Source organism: Uloborus diversus, chromosome 6, assembly GCF_026930045.1.
Source record: "Uloborus diversus isolate 005 chromosome 6, Udiv.v.3.1, whole genome shotgun sequence".
In the NCBI taxonomy this organism is placed as follows: Eukaryota; Metazoa; Arthropoda; class Arachnida; order Araneae; family Uloboridae; genus Uloborus; species Uloborus diversus.
Window position 1 is genome coordinate 3426063 of NC_072736.1, and position 21393 is coordinate 3447455.

General features: G+C 32.4%; 1 protein-coding gene across 1 annotated transcript in view; it reads right to left on the reverse strand.

The window, feature by feature from the left end:
* LOC129224420 (dnaJ homolog subfamily C member 5-like) overlaps positions 1-21393 on the reverse strand; it is a 40862-nt gene that overhangs the window by 5427 nt on the left and 14042 nt on the right. Inside the window, exons 4-7 of the mRNA XM_054858867.1 lie at positions 12165-12246; positions 10996-11052; positions 4371-4523; positions 623-751 (exon numbers count right to left, since the gene is read on the reverse strand). Of these exons, the coding sequence (XP_054714842.1) occupies positions 623-751; positions 4371-4523; positions 10996-11052; positions 12165-12246 (421 nt within the window). The remainder of the gene's footprint in view (positions 1-622; positions 752-4370; positions 4524-10995; positions 11053-12164; positions 12247-21393) is intronic.

Genomic DNA, 21393 nt, shown 5'->3' on the forward strand with positions numbered 1-21393 from the left:
CGCATGTGTGAATTTTATCCCCGCCTTCCAGCGCGTCAGTCGCTGAGTGAGGTGCTACACAACGTGTTCGTCGGATTACTAATTCTTTCAAGATGACTGAACGTGTTGAGCAAAGATACTGCATCATATTTTGTCAAAAACTTGGTGATTCTCAATGCGAAACAATTCGTAAGATTCAGCAGGTGTTTGGAGAAGATGCGATGGGTGTAACCCAAATTAAGGAGTGGTTCAACCGATTCAAAAATGGCCGCACATCAGCGGAGAGTGACGAGCGTTCTGGCAGGCCCCAAACTGCTCGGAGTGCAGCTGTTGTTGAGAGGGTGCGAAATTTGGTAATGACAGATCGTTGTTTGACCGTGCGGGAGATTGCCCAAGAGGTTGGAGTGAGTAAAGATTCGGCACATGCAATTTTGCGTGATGATTTGAACATGCACAGAGTGGCTGCGAAATTCGTGCCCAAGTTGCTAGTCTGTTAACATTGAATACCCTTCCTTCCAGAATATTTAAATCTTGGTCTCGTTCAACAGTATTTCTATTGAGACAATTTAAATTAGACCACAATCTTTAGAACAAAAATCTCACACCCTAAGCATGGAATTTCATCTCTATCATTCCCACTTACTTTCTCACATTCATTTGGATCCTCCGGTATTTCTGGCTTGCACTTTCCACAACAGAAATTGCAACAGCAGCAGAAACAGCAACAGCAGAAATAGCATCCGGTTATAAGGGCGCAGAAACAACACAAAGCCTGTACGGGGAAAAAAAAAAAAATAGAATTTTAAAAGAAATATCAGATTGAAATGTGATTGAAATTGACAAATAAAATAAAATAATAGTTTAAAAAACTAAAAAAACACGCTTTAGTAGCAAAATGAACGAAAAAGTAAAAAATAATCTCTGGATGACAAGTATATAAAGTAATTGACCTAACACTTAATTTTACTGTAATGAAAAAAAGCGTGGGGGGGGGTGCCTATTTATATTTTTGCATGGATAACAAGTGGAAGAAATTTAAGATAAATGATAAGACAACAATAATGGTACAATAAGTAATTACTTTTTCTAATAAAAATTAACGTATTATTTGTTGAACATAAAGGAAAAATGCGAAATATTCAAAGTACTGTATACACTCTGAGGAACTATTATACAGTAAATAAACAAGAAAAAATTGAATGAACTTTTGCAAAATACAGATTTTACATAAAGAAAGTTAAAATAACTTGAAATTAGTTAGGATTTTTGACGCGCTATTGTACCTTAAAATTTGTTGAAATGAAAAAACCTAAATACATTAATTACTTAACTTGAAAAAATAAATATTTATAATTTAGTTCATAAAGGTTGCAGTTTGATTTGATTAATAAAGATTTTAGCAATTACTAAATATCTTGTGTACACTAAATTCATTCAATATCCTGACAGCCTGGTTATTTTCGGAGGTGGTGATCAAGTAAGAAGGATTTTTCAATCACCATTTTTTTCATTTAGCCGCCCTACACCAATTGATACAGTTATTTTGCCTTTTAGTGCTAAATTGCAACTAAATTAAAATTTTTATATGATTAATTTAAAGCTGGATTAATAGTTTATCCATACCAAACATTTTTTTCAGAAAAACAGAAATTTCGGAATTCTGTGACAGCAATAAACCATATTAGGTGGATGCCTAACAAAATTTTGAGCATAAAAAAGGTTCATGCTTGTTAAAATTTGTCCGAATTGATAATTCCTTCGATAATCTACAATATTTGATACTTGAATGTAGTCCCCAAAGCAGAATACTTGATGATGTTCTGTAACATGAAATCAATTGACCAAAATTGTTCTGCAAGTACTTCAAGCATTGTATACACAAGCATCCAACGTGACCTTTCCACAAATTGGGAGCCCTAAATCAAAATCGTTTCATACAGGAAGTTTTTTCTTTTTTTTTTCAGTTTTTAAAACTTCACTGTTGTTAATATTTCATACGCTTTCTAAACCACATAGGAAGAACAAAGATACAAAATTTTATAAAAATCCGAACCTAGGTGTCAAATGACGTTTTTTTTGGTTAATTTCACATGGCATGAAGGAACAATTAAAATAATGTTAATAAATAAATAAATTACAAAAATAATAAATAAAATGAGTCGAGTTAGGGTAGCATATAATAAAATAGTTAGGATAGTATATAATAAAATACTAGCATACAAAGTTTTCAAAGTAGTTAAAATTATTTTCAAGATGCAAAAGGATTGAAATCTCAAACAAAACATGCAATTTTCGGCGATGGACGTGCTTCAATGTTGGCATACTTCCAAAACATACGTTTGTGGACGAAGATGCAGTAAATGAAGATCGATTGGGAAAAATTCGGAAAAGAGAACCAAAAATGCTAAAAAAATCAGAATCTTTCCAGATTTAGAAAATGAAATTTCTGCAGAGGATTTGCAGAAACCAGTCGATTTTTAACAAATATCTTCCAACTCAAGAAAGAATTTTGCACAAATTCTGGAAATTTCTTTAAATTCAAAGTAAATCTAAAATTCCTGCAGATGACTTATCACATTCAACGTTTTTTGCGAGCTTTCTGCCGAATCATCATAATTTCCAAGAATTTTAGGTTTTCTTCTAATTCAAAGAAATTTACAGAACTCGTACAAAACTCGATCTTGAAATGGAAGATATTTAGATATTTGTAGAAAACCTGAGTTTCTGCAGAAATCCAGAAATCTGTCAAATTTCTGCAGAAAATTTGTCTGTTTTCCACTCACATTTGAATTGAATTGTTCTGCAGCTCAGACATCTGTTCTGCGACGTACATCGCAAATTTAGAAGTATTCTGCTTTAAGGAATGTAGTGAACAATAGATCACACTCTGATGTCCACTTAGAAATCTACCGTATATACTCGCGTATAAGTCGAGAAATTTTGTCCAAAAAATGAGATCAAAGGAAGGGGAGTCGACTTATACGCGGGTCAAATTTTCCGAAATTTTTTTTTCCGATCAACGAGAGCTGGGAAGCTACGAGAAATGCCGATGTGCGGTTACAGGTAGTTGCTGATAAGTTGATCGTGTGAAAAAGTAAACTTATTCAAAAATAATAACTAAAAAAACCTAAATAATACACATAAATAAAGATAATTTTATTCTTCTTTATTAAGGATCAAATCAGCAATTAACAAATATCGTGAAACGTATGAAAATATTTATCGTCAACAGTCACGCCATTCAGACTGAGAGTGCGTTCGACGAGCACGACCGGGAGCGACCGGTTAGTGAATCACGTGACAGCTAATGATCACGTGCTCAAATCAACCAATCAACTGCTTAGAATGGTAACCGCTGCGGTAACCGGTTGATCATAGAACGCCGCGGTTAGTTACTGGTTACTTACTGGTTTACCGGTGAGGTTCGTCGAACGCAACCTCTGATATCATTGACGATTCTGCAGCCGCCGATGTATACGATGACGCGGTGATGGACGGAAGAGGACTTTAATGAACTTTTTTTTTGCGTCCGACTCGGAATCCGAGTTTGAAGGCTTTTAGAAATGTTTTCCTATTTAATTCCTATTTTATTTGTAAATAAATGTGTTCATTATTTTGAAATTTCTTTGAAAATAATTCGCGATGTTTTTGGAAAGTATGGGAGTCGACTTATACGCGGGTTTTAGATTTTTTCTGGATTTTTTCTCTGAAAAAGGGGGGGTCGACTTATACGCGAGATCGACCTATACGCGAGTATATACGGTAATCTGAATCTTTTGAACATTTCAGAGATTAAAATTGAAGGTGGGTTGCATTCAGATCAAAACGTGCTTTCAGTCCCATGTCCAGCATTTCCTGCAGCTATAACATCAAAAATGACTTTCACGCTAAACATTTTCATCATACATAGAAATAAGTTGTAAAAAAGCAGTTGAAAACTTTGTACTATGGAATGAGTAAAAATGATAACAACGTGCATAAAGTACAAATAAAGTAGTATAAAAGAGTTTAAAACTTAGCAAACAGCTGTTTCGGGGCTGTCATATGCAAGCCCCTTCATCAGTGCAAAAAAGAAGAACTAAAAGTCCACACAATGTAAACAGGCATTGTGTGGTTTACATTGTGTGGACTTTTAGTTCTTTTTTACACTGATGAAGGGGCTTGCATATGACAGCCCCGAAACAGCTGTTTGTCGAGTTTTTAACTCTTTTATAAAGTAGTATAAAAGAGTTAAAAACTCAACACCATCCCCATTTGTACTTTATGCACGTTGTTGTCATTTTTACACATAGAAATAAGTGCTCGAAACCATTTAAAGAAAAACTTACATAACGGATCTTGTACACAGTATGAAAACAAACTTCTTCAGAGATAAAAAACATTAAACTTACCTTACACCATCCACTTGACAAAACAAAGTAAGCATTGACGTTCGACTCTCCGAAGTGTTCGGCAATGTACAAGCCCAGCGATCCATAACTGTCGTATATGTTTCTCTTTGTTTCATCACTCAGAATGGAATGAGCACGATTGATTTCCTTGAACTGAAAATAGAAAAAGAAAAAGAAAAAAATTAACTTGAATTGTGAAATTTTAAATTCAAATTATGTTTCTCCCAATCACGAGTTGCGACAGGACCCTACTCATTGGGGGCTATTGTTTCTAGAAACGGCTCCTGTCCCCCCCATGCCTCTCCCTCCTCCTGGGCGGTTACGTGTGTATAGTTATGTGTGTGTGTAGGCTTGTGTGTGTGCGTAGACCTGTGTGTATGCACGTAAGTGTGTGTGTATGAGCGTGCGTGTGTGTAGGACATGGACGCCACCGACCAATAGAAATGTATTCCAGGAGGCAGTGCTCGGAGCCGCGCCTACAAAGGACGGTGGGCGGTGGTGCTGCAGAGGCCTCTGGTTCAAGCTGAAAAAGGCACGGACATCAAAGACGGTCAAGTGAGAACAATAAGCAATCATGATTGCTCAAAAATAATTCATGCATGAACACCCATTTATGCATGTGAAAGATTTGCCATGATTTGAACTCTTATGTTTACCCCCCCCCCCCAAAAAAAAAACTCTGTTCAACTAGCAGTAACCTAGAACCCCTCCAAGATTCAATATTTTTTTTCAAAGATTGAAATACAGTTCAACTCCCTTATAACGAGAAAGAAACCGCAATATTTGTTTGTTATAACAGACTGCTGGTAAATGTAGGTTTGTGAAAAAAATCACAAAAATCCTCATACATATAATAGCCAATGATCGAGCAATGCTCCTGACGTCATCAACAATGAAACTCGCGCCATAGCATGACAATTTGATAATACGTTTTGGTAATAATTAACATGCCAGGGAAAGGCTTTGTGAGAAGGCTGAACTCGATTCGGTAACTTAACAGTTTTACTGATAAGACTGTTATTTCAGGGGAATGAAGGGACGAAAAAATGGTCAACAATGAACGCTATCCACTGGAGTTTAGGTTCAAATTTCAAATATCAATATATCACCAAACAGGCAATTGTTTCCCTTAAATGTAGAAGAGTAGAAGCAATTTTCACTGTTATACATTGACGGACGACTTTCTGGTTTATACTTAACAGGCTAAATTTTTCATTGCTATAAAGTATCAAATAAGTTTATTAATATGCTTTGAACTGTCTTACTGCCTCCTTCTAGTGTCATTATTTTGTAAGAAATACTCAGGGACCACAAAACATTAATTGCATTTATGGCTGAGAAAACAGTTTGAAGTTGTTCTCTACATCAGAAGCCATTGATTATCCCAAAGGTGGTTCAATTTGTCGTGATTGTTGTCATTTTCATTACTTTTGTCATCTGCTTTAGCTTGAATTAGAGCTACAATATATTCTTAGAATCACCGTAAAATCCCGAAAGTGCCCCCCTATTTTCAAAACAAAACTTGTTAATTTTAGAGAGGAGGGGGTGTTATAATCAAGATTTTTTTGAAAAATTAGTCAAAATAATTATTTTTAGTAGTATCATGGGCGGATTTATGGGGGGAGAAGGGGGGCAATGCCCCCCCCAGTCTTGGGAGGATTTTATACATAGTAACAATAAACCTTACAACGTCTTAAAACAAAAAAATCATAATTTCTTTTTCTTTTTTGAATAGTTCAGAAGCGAAAATGAAGAGAATAACGACTGTCCTTTTCTAAGGGGGGGGGGAGAGAAATCCGTACAATATATTACAAGCAGGGCTGTGGAGTCGGAGTCGAAGAGTCGGAGTTGGACCGATTTTGGGGTAAAGGAGTCGGAGTCGTTAGAAAATATGCCGACTCCGACTCCGGGCTTCTTTTTTTCTTTCCTTTTCACTGACTCTCCTCGCATTTTTTAAAAACTGACTACCAATTGGTTCGATTACAGGTATAAAAAGATACTAATGAGAAAATAACTGCCATTATGGCAATCAGCTAGCTTGAGTGCTTACCGAACTTTCTGTAGCCGTCCCCTAGTTTGCTTGCTTTTTAACTTAACTAATAGCAACTGTCAGCAAACGGTTTTGTTGCCTAACATTCTCAAGTAATCACTTTCAAATAAAAATAGAAATATAGTGTTTTGTTCGATCTCAATTTTAAAATAGTAAAAGAAACGTAACAAATTAGTAAGTCGAGGCCCGTAGCTAAGGTTGAAACGTTTAAGGGTGATCGGCAAATTCAAAAAAGTTTTGGCACGAAAGCACAAATCCAAAAGATCCGATGAAATAATCTAATGTTTTTTCTTTATTAAGACTATTTCTATAAGCTTGGTTCTCACTAAAAAGTATGGAACAAAATAAGTGTAAATGATTTCTTGATTACAACACTCAATAATTTCAGTTAATCTTAAAATCTTCACATTAAGGTTAATTCTGAAGCAGCCAATAAAATTTAAATTAAAAATTTAGCGAAGAAGAAATACAGGCATAGTAAAAGCTATTCGTACAAATTTGTATACCGCCGCATTTTGTGTGAAATTAGCTCCTGACGTATATGTGCCCAATTTTCGTTGAAATTTTATTGATGAAATATAATTTAAAATATATTTGCCAAAAATTTTCAGAATCAAAATATTTATATTTTTTTATAAATTCTGAAATTAATTTTGGGTGTCATCTACCAGATGGGTGTCACCCGGGGCAAACCACCCCCTCTCAAGAACTTGTATTTAGAAGAAAAAAAAAGCTTTTTCTCTCTCAAGTTACAGTTTTCAAAAATTTAAAGCACACGATTTGATCAATATCTATTTGTTAAACATTATAGGGGGGCAAATTACAGATAATCCTTTTCAAATTTTTTAAAGGGGGTTTTTAAGTCATCTCACTTTTTAACTCGTAGCTATTGGAAAATTTGATTTTTAAATTTAATTTCTAATGTTGAATGCGTCTTGGGTTTACAATAAAAAACAAAATGTGAAATTTTCATAAAAAGGAATTAATATATCAATCTCTGTTTAGAGGTGTTCCCTCTTCCCCTGAAGGGAGAGAGGGAGTTGAAAAAATACAATTAAAAAAAATATAAAAAAATCTGGAGTCGGAGTTGGAGTCGGGCGTTTCAAAATCCAGGAGTCGGAGTCGGGGTCGGAGTCGGCCATTTTCCTTCCGACTCCGCAGCCCTGATTACAAGTAGTAAAGCGGTCACTGGGATGCTGAAATGTGTTGAAAATGACTACTTTGAACTGAAAGCTATTTGCCCAAGTATATAAGTGAAAATATCAACTAGTAGTAAAGCGGTCACTGGGATGCTGAAATGTGTTGAAAATGACTACTTTGAACTGAAAGCTATTTGCCCAAGTATATAAGTGAAAATATCAACTGAACAAGTTACGTATTCAGCTCGAATACTTAAAATAATCAAGGATTATTTCAAAAAATAAGAAACTGAAACAAAGATTTAAAGAAAGCGGATTGCCTATATACTAAACAAGCTATATAGCTTAGGACACCCGCTTTGTTGAAGGCCACCAACTCAAGAAAATTTCATGTTTTGTTCCTTACCAAAAAAAAAAAAAAAAAAGGGAAGGACATGAAAAAATGAATTTCATTTTAGAGTGCTTGAAAACCCTGAAAATTTTGGAAAGTACGGATACAAACCATAAATTTAAACATTTATAGCAAATAGGAGGGGGTAGAAGAATAAATGTCGAAATATGTTAAATTCAGTTCCTTGCCTCATCCTGCATCAAAAATTTAAAAATCATGGTTCTCACGTTTTTGTAACATAGTACTTGAGATAAATTGTTGTGACTCACATGTTTCACATCTTGCTGTTTATTTAATCCCAAATGCAGTGCAGTATTTTGGAAATTCTTTTGTATTGCTTGCTTCTATCTTACTTACACTGCATATTGTTAATCTGTTCAGCACGGGGTAAAAAAACACCACCTCTATTCCTTTTCTGCACTGCTTGTAATTAAATAATTTTAATTGTTCTCAAGTCCTTGAAACGGATTAGATGAGTCTTTGAAATTCCTAAGCAAAGGGTGCTTCAAATTAATTTCTAATCAAGTGTATAAATTATGAATTGTCCAAATGGGCATCATGGTACTCTCCTGTTATCTATTTTCTAAATCTGTACACCATTTTTTTAAAAGCATGCTCAAAAAAACAAAAAAAAAATCCTGCCCCCTCAGGAACTCAGCCCTAAATCCGCCTATGAGTAGTATTAATTTTAGAGTACAGAAAAGAAATAAGAGTTAATGTTAATGAAGAGTGAGAAATTAATTAATGCAAACCTCTCATAATTTTCTAACAGTAATAAATTGCATTTATTTGACAATTTTTCAAAAGAAAGGATTTGAACCGTAAGTTGGAAAAACCTCTATAATTTATGGCTTGAAAATTCATCATGTACTGAATGTTATAAGGTTGCAGTAAAAGAAGCATAATCTTAATGTTCTTGTTTCAGAATAGGAGCAAAAATTGCAATCCATCGCTGCTAATGCGTTATGCAGACCTTAATTTCGAAAACTAAGCTTTACAAAGTTTGCGAACGTAAACACAGACAAATCTCTTATTTGATTTAATAAAATATACATTTCTGATAATTGTAAACTCATTCGATTACTTTAATTAAGTTTCTCGCTGCTTTTTAAGCAACGCATTTCCAAAATGGTGTCAGGTCTTCAGATTGGCGTTGTATCGAAGATTGTTCATTTTCACAAGTCAGAACAAAAATGCTCCTTCCAAAACGAATAAAAATCAGTACAATTGTATAAATTTCCTTTGTAATACCTATAAAAAAAAGGCGCTTTTGCATCAAAAGGAGTCTAGACATTTTGGAAGGAATAAACCATGGAGACCTCTTTTTTTCTTTTTTGTTCAAGTCATTGTGTTTCTTTCTTCTTCTTTTTTTTTTTTTAAATTTAGAAAAGAAAACCTGCACATGGAGGGGAAAACTGTAACCTCTGTAAATGCTTTCCAAGTAAAGCAGAAAATGTTATCTTTTTTTTTGTTTTTGGAGGGAGTGGCAAATGAAGATGATCAGAAAATTTTTCAGGTGAAAAGGAGGGGGGGTCATATTCAGGATTTTAAAATGATTTCTCTTTCCACCAAAAAAGGGGGGGGCTATAATCGATAGGAGGGGGGGGGGTACTTTCGGGATTTTACGGTAAGAATCTCATTGGCAGCAACATATTTTTTTAATATGCATATGTACTCCAAATTAAAGCAAGGGCCATCATCACTTGTTTTCAGGATTTATGACTCATCACTAAGTTTCAGTTGATTTTAAGATGTTAATGAAACAATTGGCCACCTAAGTACACATTGCATTTCAATATTCCCATCATTAACTTATATAAACAAACATATTCCCATTCCTGAAACACATTGTTATAGTGAAATAAAACTGCTTTTCATAGTAATTTTTTTTAAAAAAAAGAAGGCTTCATTGAAATGTTGAACTGTTTGCACTCGTTTTTTTAGCCCTCCCTTCTCCATGAAAACAAAAAATCTCATTTGAAACAGAAACCTTCTATTGCGATTGGAATTGATTACTGTAGATTGTTTGAATGTAATTAAAAACATCGTTAAAATGGCATTTCACATTTTTACTAAAATTAAGGATTCTCTAAATTTATTCTGGCAAAACTCAAAACATAAATAAAAGTTTTTCCTTTTGGAATCAAACTTCATGGCAACTTGGGTCCTGTACTCAAACAACTATATTCTTGAATTTTGATCAAAAAATTTTCTTTGTTATAGTTCACACTCACTCCTTCAAAAATAAAAACAAGAAAATAAATGTAGGATGATTCATTTTTTAAATTATTAATAGAAATACATTGGTCTCAATAGTTAAAAGATTGAAAGAAAATACAATTGTATGATTATAAGAGGGATGCTTCAAAAACAATCATGTTAAAATTAAACTAAAATACTAAAAGCACAAAAGCTAAGAACTTTTGCAGACCTTCTGACAGACAAAACTGTAAAATGCTTGCAATATGCAATCAGTTTCAATGAAAAAATTAATAGTTAAGTGTAGATTTCAATACTTTTTGGAAATTTTTTTTTTGAAAAGGACATAAAAAAGGTAATAATGGTGTGAATAAGCATTCACAACACTGAACAGGAGTGAACAAAGAAAAGATTTCCTATGCACATAATATTTCTAATTCCCATATTGCATTCCAGCAAGGAAAGTAACACAACTCAAAATTTGGGGGAAATAAAATAACTATTGATGTAAAAATCTAAATTTAATGCTTTCTTGCCACAAAACTCACAGAATACATGACGGGTGTGTGATGGTATAAAAACAATTGAATCAATTGTGATACATCATTAAAATTTCATAATTTCGATAAATCTTTTTCAAAATTTAAGCATGCATTATTAATTTAAACAGAAAAAAACTAACCAGTAAACAACACTTTATAAATTTTTAATGAATTATCTAAATTGAGATTAAATTGCTTAAAATTATGCATAAAACCTTGAATTTCCTCCATTGCTTTTTTTTTTTTTTTTTGAGTTACATCACTTTCCTTGCTGGACTGCCATATGAGAGAATTAGGAACGTACCTTATCTGAAGCAGTTGGATCATCACGATTTTTATCAGGGTGATATTTGAGTGCCAACTAGAAGGAGAAAACAAGATTAATGCTTAAAATACCTGAAAAAAAAAAAGAAGAAAATGTATAATATCAATTTTTCTTAAGGTAGGCGAACAACCTAAATATTTTTTCCTTCAATAATCATTGCACCTTTCTGAAACTTTGTACGATTATTGAACATGACATAAATAACACATTTTGAATGCTAATTTGTTGAAAAAATTTTTTGATAGTTTTTTTTTTAAATGCCATATTTTTAGCAAAAAACTACCATTTCCTTAACACTTCCAGTGCCTTCATTTTTTTCATAATTTTAAAAACTTTTTGTGTCTATCTCTTTGTGAGATATCACAGAGTGATATGACCCTCCAATTTGAAAATAATCAACTAAAAACAGGTTTTATGGGTAAATGTTTGAAAATTTCCCCCGAAAAACTGCCCTCTAAGTTTAATTGATCATTATTTCAAAACCACATATTGCATGTACATTAACTTTTCGAGGTTTATATCACAGTAATTTGTTCAATTAACATGTTTGAAAGTTTCAAATCTTTAAAGTTAATACTTTTTTTTCGCTAGAGTTGTTGGCGTAAATAAAAACTTGAACAGGTGGTTATGAGAAAATCAAGAAAGAAAAAGTAAATTTCAGTTATAAGCAGTGCATTTGCCTTTAGTAAATTTCTTGTAGTTTTCTCAGTAACTTGTCGATTTAAAAAACTGCAGATTTAGAAAAAAAGAACACTAGGCTTCTCTAAATTTCTCAAAATATCAAAATCGAATATTTTTGAAAATTAGGGTGTTTGCCTACCTTAATACCAACAAATGGTTATTATAGGAAAGATCTATCATATTAGCTTAGTATTTGTAAAAAAATCCAGGGATTTTTTTGTAATTAGTTAAGACATTTCATACTTACATTTTCAAATAAATAAATATTCTCATCAAAATCCAGGTGAAAGCTATATATATATATATATATATATATATATATATGTTGCAGTGAAAAACTGAAATTGACGAGTCGACTCTCACCAGTGATTCACTGGCTAGAGTAGACATTTACTAGATTTCGAACTTCCACAGTAACATACATATAAATGAATTCATTATAATATATTTTGAAACAATTTACTCACTTGGCGATATTTTTTCTTAATATCATCTTTGGTAGCAGTTTTTGGTAGCTCAAGTATTTGATATAAACTGTCTCCAGTGGTACTACGAGAAATAATAAACAAACAAAACTGAAAGAACAGTAAAAGTAGTGCATATTAATTATAATCAATCTTAGAATATTGAATGATGGAAAAAGCTAGATGCACCAAATATTAAGTTTAGCCAAAATACTTGACAATTCGGCAGCTGAACAGCGAACAAATTCAAATATTCAACACATATTTTTAAAGCAATAAATGAAAGCTATAGTATAGCACCATAGTACAATGAATATTATCACATTCAAAGTGGTTTTAATGTGAGAGAGAGAACTCAAATGTTAAATTTAAGTTTTATTGTTTTTCAACTATTGTTCAATCTTATAATATTTTACGTGAACTTTACTATTACAAGCTCATTTGAACAAGAACATTGTATTAAATGTTCATAAATATGTAAAATCAATTAACTGCTAATTTAAAAAAAAAAAATGCAGCTGAAAAAAAAAAGGTTTATCGTTTTGCAAATTATTTAAAAAATGATTAATATTATAAATGAAATACTTGGATATTAAATTGTGCAGTATTTTACTTTCTCAGGGTTCATACACTTTTGGTTAAAAAAAGTTCCCTGATTTTTCCAGGTTTTCCAGGTTGTTTTTTAGAAAATTCCAGGTTACTCGCTTCATTCAAAATTTAAGTTTAAATAGTAATATTTTCAGAATAATTAAAATTGTTTAAAGTAGCGATGCAGAACTGAAACTTCTCCCCTTAGATTAAAAAAAAAAACTTTGTTTTTTTTTTCCGTTTCTTTTCTCTGCCAAAATTTTAAGTTTTTTTAAACATTTTGTTCAAAATTGTTTTAATTTGTTTACTATTTGTTGAAAACAGAGTACTTTCAACTTATTTTAGCGTTTCTTTGATGTCAAGCGTAATATTATAGCATTTTGCTGTAGTCCTGCAGCAACCTTTTAGCATCCGCTTTTGGTTTACAATACTTTTTATTTTCTTATAAGTAGGTTACACGAAACATATTGAGCAAAATGCAATGCTAAATTTCAGTATAAATATGATTATCTTGTTGCATCAATCGGCATACCATGTAATGCATAGTAACAAAAATCAACATCCGCCAAACATAGGCCAATGCCAATAATCTTTTTTTTTTTCACATATTAAAGGACGCTTACATTAAAATTTCAAACTTTCTTTTCCAGAAAGTAATAGTTAATTTTCAAAAATTTGCACATTTAATGTTATTTTCAATATTACACATTGATATAAACGTCCATTTCTGTTTCTGGAAGTTTAAGTCTACTTCCATTGTGCAAATGATCAAATATGGCGACAAAGTGAAAAATTTAAAATAATAAGTAGATTTTTGGATTTGTAGTATAAAGTAGTAATAAATAATTAATAATCCTTAAAAAACTACAATAAAAGCAAAATAGTCAGTATTTAGCACATAAGAGTCTAAATCAATTAAAACAAAAAAAAAATGTTATGAAGATTTAATTTTGCATTTTTACAGAAAATAATTACAAATTATCCGGAAAAAAAGGGCACAATTTGTGTTGTTTTCAATAGTTTGCATTGCAATTAACATCCAATGCCGTTTTCGGGAACTTAGGCACTTGAAAAAGGCTTGTGTACTTCCATCTTGGGAATGACCAAATATGGCGGCTATGCCCAAAAATAAGAAATAACTTTTTTTTAATTTGTTGCATGAAGACAGTTAAAAAATAATAAATCTTCATGATACTACAATTCAATGAAAAGTTTTTATCACATTTGCGTCCGAGGCAGTGAGGATAAGATTAAGTTTTAAGAACAAAATTTTTCATTTCTCAAGAAAATTATTTCAAATAATAATACAAAAACAATTTGCAGACCATTTTTTGTTGTTTTCATCAGTTTTCAATTAAAGAAAACATCCAATTCTGCTTTGTTTTTAGAAACTTAGGCATTTTTGGATCGTATCTACTTCCATCTTGTGAATGACCAAAGATGGCGACTACGTTTAACACGTAGCTGAAATGATTTTCCGATCAAAAAAAAAAAAAAACATTTTCCCCGATCGACCCTCCCATCTACAGGTTGTGCTTCCGAAGCAGTAAATTGTCTTCTCTCCTGTTGAGTTTGTGCATAATTGCTGTTCACCCTGATTTTTTTCCCCTTGGGAACTACTGAGAGCCAAAAATGGCGGCTGCTGAAGATTTTTTGGGTCGCCACTTTTTTCATTGCTTTAAAATTGTTACAATTTTTTTTAAATACATCGATAAAAAAAATTTTTGAAAAAAAAATAGAACCGACTTCAAAATTGCTCTAAAAAGTGAAAAATAATTTTATTCTTTAAACACCATCGATAATGCTTTTAAACATAATTTTTGAAGTTGGCGCAAAAACAAAACGTAAAATTCAGTGTAACCATGCTTCGTTCATATTTTTTTTCAGAAAAGCATCCAAAGTTACGAACGAAACATTTATATCGCTATTCAAATATGCTGTAATCAATGCATAATGTATGTGATAGTGAAGAAACTGGTCCTGGTTAAATTTATAGTTTTATTTGATTTATGGCTGTGAATGATTTTATCTATCGTTTTTGCGCCAACTTCAAGAATTATGTTTAAAAGCATTATCGATGGTGTTTAAAAAATAAAATTATTTTTCACTTTTTAGAGCAATTTTGAAGTCGGTTCTATTTTTTTTTTTTTTCAAAATTTTTTTATTTCATTCTTTTTAGTGTAAATGTAGGTATTTCAGAAATAATAAGAAGTTACCATCACGAAACTTCACATTTTTTTTAAAAAACGCTCCATACTAAAAAAAAACTATTGACACGCGTTAAACTTTAAGCGATTGGCACTAAAAACTTATCTTTGTTCCTCTCTGGAAATCATGCGTAGTTAATTTAATTATAACCATTTAAGTATTACGTTTTTCCTAACTAATTTACATTCCACAGCATCTAAGTTGCTCATGATGCAATCCTGTATTTTCTTGCTTAGTCCCGATCATCTGTTATCGGCATAGATGATAACGATAAAAATACTACAGAGTAGTTGAGTCAAACCTAATGGTAGCATTGTGAAGGCTAAGCAGATCCTAATCACTGCATCACCTCGCTTCCAGGTTAGGTTTACCCCTACTATGGAGCAATAGCACTGAAGAAAGAAAGATTTTGATAATTCACATAGGGTTACTATAAATCAGCAGGGTTACTAAAATAAAATTATTTACGCCAAAAATGAGACGACAGCGCCAGATTCCCCATTATCGAAATATCCCTTGAAGAAATTTGATGCTTGCTTCAGAGAAGCCTTCATTCAAAATTATCATTACAATTACTATTAATGTTATGGCACCAAACTTTTATAACAATGAGTTTCCTATTGTCGCGTAGATGAAGATAGCGAAGACAATGTGAAAGCCAAATGAAGCGAATACTGGTTAGTCTCAACTCGAGATCTTTATTCAGAACCACGAAGGAACGTTACATCTCCTTATATACAACTTGAGAAAGTGCTGGAATTTTCCAGACTTGGAAAGATACAGAAATTAATTGAAGATTCGAGAAAATACGGACAACAGTAGAAACGAAATTTTAGTAAAATTCACTTTGTCCTAGTCGAGATTTGAACCCGGGTCGCTCGTGTGGAAGGCGAGAATTCTACCACTGAGCCACCGTTATCCACGGATGAAAAGTGCGAACTTCGCTACAAAATCATTTAATAGGGAAATTGCATAAAATTTACTGTTTTTTGCCCATAACTTTTTTTTAAAGAACAAATATGGTCAAACAAGGTAATGGGACCTAAGTTGAGCCATCCCCTATCCATTAAAAAAAGAATCATCAAAATCGGTTCACTAGGTGAGACGCTATGAGTGGACAAACAAAAAAAAAAACATACATACGGTATGAATTGATAACCGCCTCCTTTTTGAAGTCGGTTAAAAATGAAGATTAGATCTTATAAAACGAAATTCCCTGGGAAAAAATTGGGAAAAGAAAAATTTTGGGGACACATTTGGAAAATTCCTTGACATTTTTGACTAAGTCATTTTCCCTGATAATTCCAAGTTTTCCCGGAGCGTACGAACCCTGAACCGAACAGAATGTTGTGGCAACCCATCTAAAACTTAAGGCAGTAGAAAGAAATGCGTTCCCCTCACTGACTCCATGTAAGAAAATCTTCGCTCTTTTGGCGCATTTTTCGTTGTGAAAAAAAACGTTCATTTTTCGATTGCAGTTTTTAAGTGCCAGCGTCGGTTTAGATAAAAATTTACAATTTTTTTTCGTGAAATCACAATAAAAACGAAGACTAGATCTCATAGTACTTAATTCCTTGGGGAAAAAAATGGAAAAAAAATTTTTGGAGGACGAAATTTGAAAACTCCCTGACTTTTCCCTGACATTTTTGACAGTGTTATTTTCCCTGACAATTCCCCCGGTTTTCCCGGAATTCCCGGAGCGTACGAACCCTGCTTTCTGAAGTGATATAACATGTGAAAGATTAAATATTGCTTGAAAACAACTAATTGATCATTAATAATGTTTAAATTATGGTACAGGAACATTAAAGAATTAGTGGTTTTACAAGGGGTTCTTTACTTTATAACATAACAAGTTGTTTTGACTATCAGTTTTATGAAACCATATATCAGGAAAGAAACTAATCAATTTATGCAGAAATTCTGATCAACACAAACCAAATTAGTCATTTACTGTATTAATACCTTGTGACTGATTTATTTTGTTTAAAAGCTAATAATTATATTTTTAAGGTAGATAAATTTAAGATTTTAAATGGAAGTACATTTGAATTTCACATAAGACACAATATAGATAAACTACTTAAACTTTCATAAAATAAAAATATAAATATTACACCAAAGTAAAAACAATTTATCAGATATTTAGTATTCGGCGGAACATTCGGTTCGAGTTGTAACCAAATATTCGGTGCATCCTTTGAAAAAGCCATTATTAAATAAAAGGTAAGAATAAGAATGGAGGGGATAATTCTGCTACATAACCTAAGAACTATACTTAAGCTAAGCAAGGCAATTTTCATATACAGTCCTTTGCACATGCACTGGTAGCAAAAGTATTCAAACAAAACAAGACATTTTGTGCTTCTGTTATCCATTAGACAGCAGAATGATGGAAAATAGCAAGAACAAACAAACCTTTGGCTATGTTTGCTAAGGGCTGAAAAGATAAAACTACAGTCTCTGGACTGTCATGACAAGTTCTTTGGTGTATGCTTGTAGACAGGGACCGATTTACAAACCCGAGTGCCCCGGGCACTGACAGATATGGTGCCCCCCCCCCCACACATACAAAAAATATGAAGGTAAGTGTTGGATATTATTTTGATAGAAAGAAAACTTTAAAATATCCATTTCTTACAAAAAAAGTTAATAATTAAGATGTTTTGCAAAGAAATCCTTTAATATAAATCTAAAATAAATTTATGGTTTTCATGTTAGAAAACGTTTTACAGTGGAAGATGGAAAAATTATGATACAAATGGTAAAGGTAAAATGTGCTTTCTGTGCATCAATGATTCTTTAAATATATTCTCCTTTGTTTTTTTGTAGTAAATTCATTTATAATGTCTTCATAGCTAATAAAGATAATTTACCATCAGAAATGAGAGTACGCAAAGGATACTTAATTCTCTTCAATAGCGAAAATGATCGTTCTCCACAAAGATTGGCTAATATGCTTTCATTTAATAAAAAAAATTGTCAAATGACAAATTTTTTTGTTTCCTTTAGTTAGAGGCCCCTAACACTGGTCCCTAAAAAAATGATGACAGAAATTTGGTGCCCCGGGCCCGAATGCCCTGCCGTAAATCAGTCCCTGCTTGTAGATGTGTGTTACGAGACATTAACTTTAAGCTCATTACAGCTTTTCACTTCACATTATGAAGTGGAACCACACCACATGTGCAGACCCTTTGAGGGTGAGCTAAATTTAAAATTCAGCAACTAGTTTGTGAATAATCTCAGCATTTCAACTCTGGTATGGCTATTCGACTAATGAGGTTAAACAAACAAAACTGCAGTCTCCAAAAAGAGAATCACAGGCTTTTATTTAACTGTTTCATTCTAGAAAAAAAGCATTTTCACTGAGGTTCATATTCAAAAAAAGCAATTTCAATGAAGGGCAATTCCCCAAAAAGGACAACTAAGAAAAAATATTTCTTAGTTTCCCACTAATTTCATTAGAATGGTTTCATAAACCATGATCAACGTCGTGACCCCGCATGGCACGGTCTGTCTGGAAAATAAAAGATATGTCAAGTGACACATGTTCAACCATTAGGCGTGAAAAAAGGAGGAGAAATGTAGGGTAAAATTCACAATAACGACAACAGTTGGTAAAAACTCATTGTAGTAAGGACATTAAGTCTAATTAAAAAAACTTCCTTTCGAATAAGGACATTAGTCCCTAAAAGAAATAAGGAAACAATTCTAAAAATAACTGTTCCTTGATGGAGAAAGGAACTAAGGTTGCCTGACACATGCCTAAAATTCTCTCTTGAATAATTGAGGAGAAATGTAGCCAAAATTATGACATTAAAATAAGGATAACAGTCTTAAAATATCCTAACACTATTTAAAACTAAACTTTTGAATTTTTTTTAAAACTTCCCAGCACTAACTATACAAACTATAAAAATTCCAACAAAATTGGTCCGGTAGTTCCTGAGTTTGCCTCCCATATACACATTTGGAGCTGAGTTTTATTTATATGCAACTTCTATTATTATGCAACTTCTGGCATTCAGAATCACACACACATACAAAGCCAGCTCATTCCATTCTTCAAAATCTTACAGGAGAGACAAAACATCTGTAGCATGAGCTGTTTTTGAAGAAAATCAGTTTTTTGACCCGACTGTGCTGGATTTGTTCCAGTTGCATTGTAGTGTGCATTCATTAATAAAGTGTTAAATTTGGGGGGAAGGTGGAGGACTTTTAAAAACTCATGGATTGAGCTGTTTTTGACATGCTTATGCCAGACTTACGCTTACACAGGGTTGGTACTCAATTTCAGAAATTAAATGAAGGAGTTTTGAAGGAGTACTTTTGGGTTAACCTTATATATATATATATATATATATATATATATATAATTTTTTTTTCAACAGATTTGAACTCCTTCCCCCCTTCCCCCTTCGTCACACTTTACCTTTCTCCTTCCCTTGTCACATGTCCTATTTTTCATAAACATATTATTATAATAACTGTGTGATGTCACTTTTTGCCACCCTCTCTTCCCCTTGTCACAATTTCATGAGTCGTCTTTTATCAAGGAATGACATCACTTGCGGATGACACTTATTACAATGTCAAAACAATTGCTTTTTTAACAAAATCACTTAATATAGTACATCTACTAATGTATTTTTCAATATTTAAATAATGAACAAGCTGAATATTGCTACTGAGAGTGTGGTGGAATTAAAAGCAATAATCGTAATACTTGGCAAAATAGCCAAGCACGATTTAATTTACTTATGAAATGTCTTAGTCATCTAATATAATATTTTCACATTCAACTTTTATGACTTCTATAACCAATTTATAAATCACATCTTTATGAAAAAAAAATATATCAAATTACTACATTAAAATCGCTCTTATACCTTTGACCCTGTGACAAAGTAAAGTTGTCGATCGAAGTATTTTAAATTACTGTCATGGAGGACGATTATGTAGTCTTGATCTAAAAAATGATCTAAAAAAGAAGGAGTTTTGAAGGAGTTAAAACCAAAATGAAGGACTTTGAAAGGCCCTTCAAAAAAAATCCTAAATGAAGGAGTTTTAAAGGAGTGTACGAATTCTGTTACATTTCAAAGTCGCTTTCTGAGCTAGTAAAAGTTTAGGAATACAAAAAGGCAGCCATGCACTGAAAGGACCTTTACATGCTCTACAATAGCCAGTTGCTTACCTCAGAGACATAGTATCCATGGCAACAGCTGTTGGTTCTAGACAAGTTAAAGAAGTTGGGGGGCTTTAGGGAAACTCTTCTTGGAAAACAGAATGCAGAAAGAGTTGGCATTCTGGGATGGCTGAGGAGCTGAGACAATATGCTTTTGTACAAATGTACACAAATACACATACAAAAAGCTCCCATAATCCAAGCTGGTGGATCAGGTATGTTCTGATAACTAGTAAGGTTTTCTTTTACCCATTATGTTATGGATCCCTTTCTTTTAAGCATGCACATTATATCCTTAATAAAATTCTCAGCAAATGTATTTAAAACAATGTGCATAATTTTTTATTAAGCTAAAAATATATTTAAACATTTAAATTTTTCACTTAGTTGCAGTAGTGCAATGGAGTGCGAGTACAACAAACGTTTCTATACATGTATAAAAAATCCTTTATTTTAAGCTATATTTTATTGCCTAATTCTCTGAGCTGTTTTGATCTTTTATTTTCGTGCTTTCCATGCTTTACGTACTAAAATTATTTTACAAAAAAAGTTTAAAAAAATCTCTAAATCATCTCATTTATGCTAGAACAGCATTTCTTAAAATGAATTCCCTTGATATCATACAGTTCAAAACACATGCACAAGTGGGGTTTTAACTTTAATTTCCGCCAGAAAAATGTATCTTTTTCAGTACACATATTTTTATTTTAATTAGAGGATTTGTCCTACAAAGAACACCAACAAAATTCATTCAGTAATTTTACAAAACAATAATTTGTATTTAGGATGAATTTAGAATCTAAACATTTTTTTCAAGTTGAGATTAAAATCCTGATTTATCTTCAAAACTTTTTTCTCCTTCAATATTGAGATAAATTTGTTATGAAACCTAATTTATTTAAGTCATATTTGTTTCTATCTTTAACATAAATACCTTTCACACATCTTTCATTAATTTTGTTTTTTCATAAATTTTTAGATTTAAAACTTCTTCTATAAGCACGAAAATAATAATTCCAACCAGCTAATTACTTATTCTGCCAATCTTTTAACCGTACCATCTGTTGAAGAATGCTAGGGCCTATCAACAGTTGTATTGCTATTCAATAAGCCTGGTTTACAGGAGCTCTACATATAAAGTACTGAACTTTTAAGTATCATGCATTTGAAAGGCAAAACATTTATATTAATGAAATAAATACACATATAGCACGAAATTCAACTAAAACTTTTCAAAACAAAATGGAACAG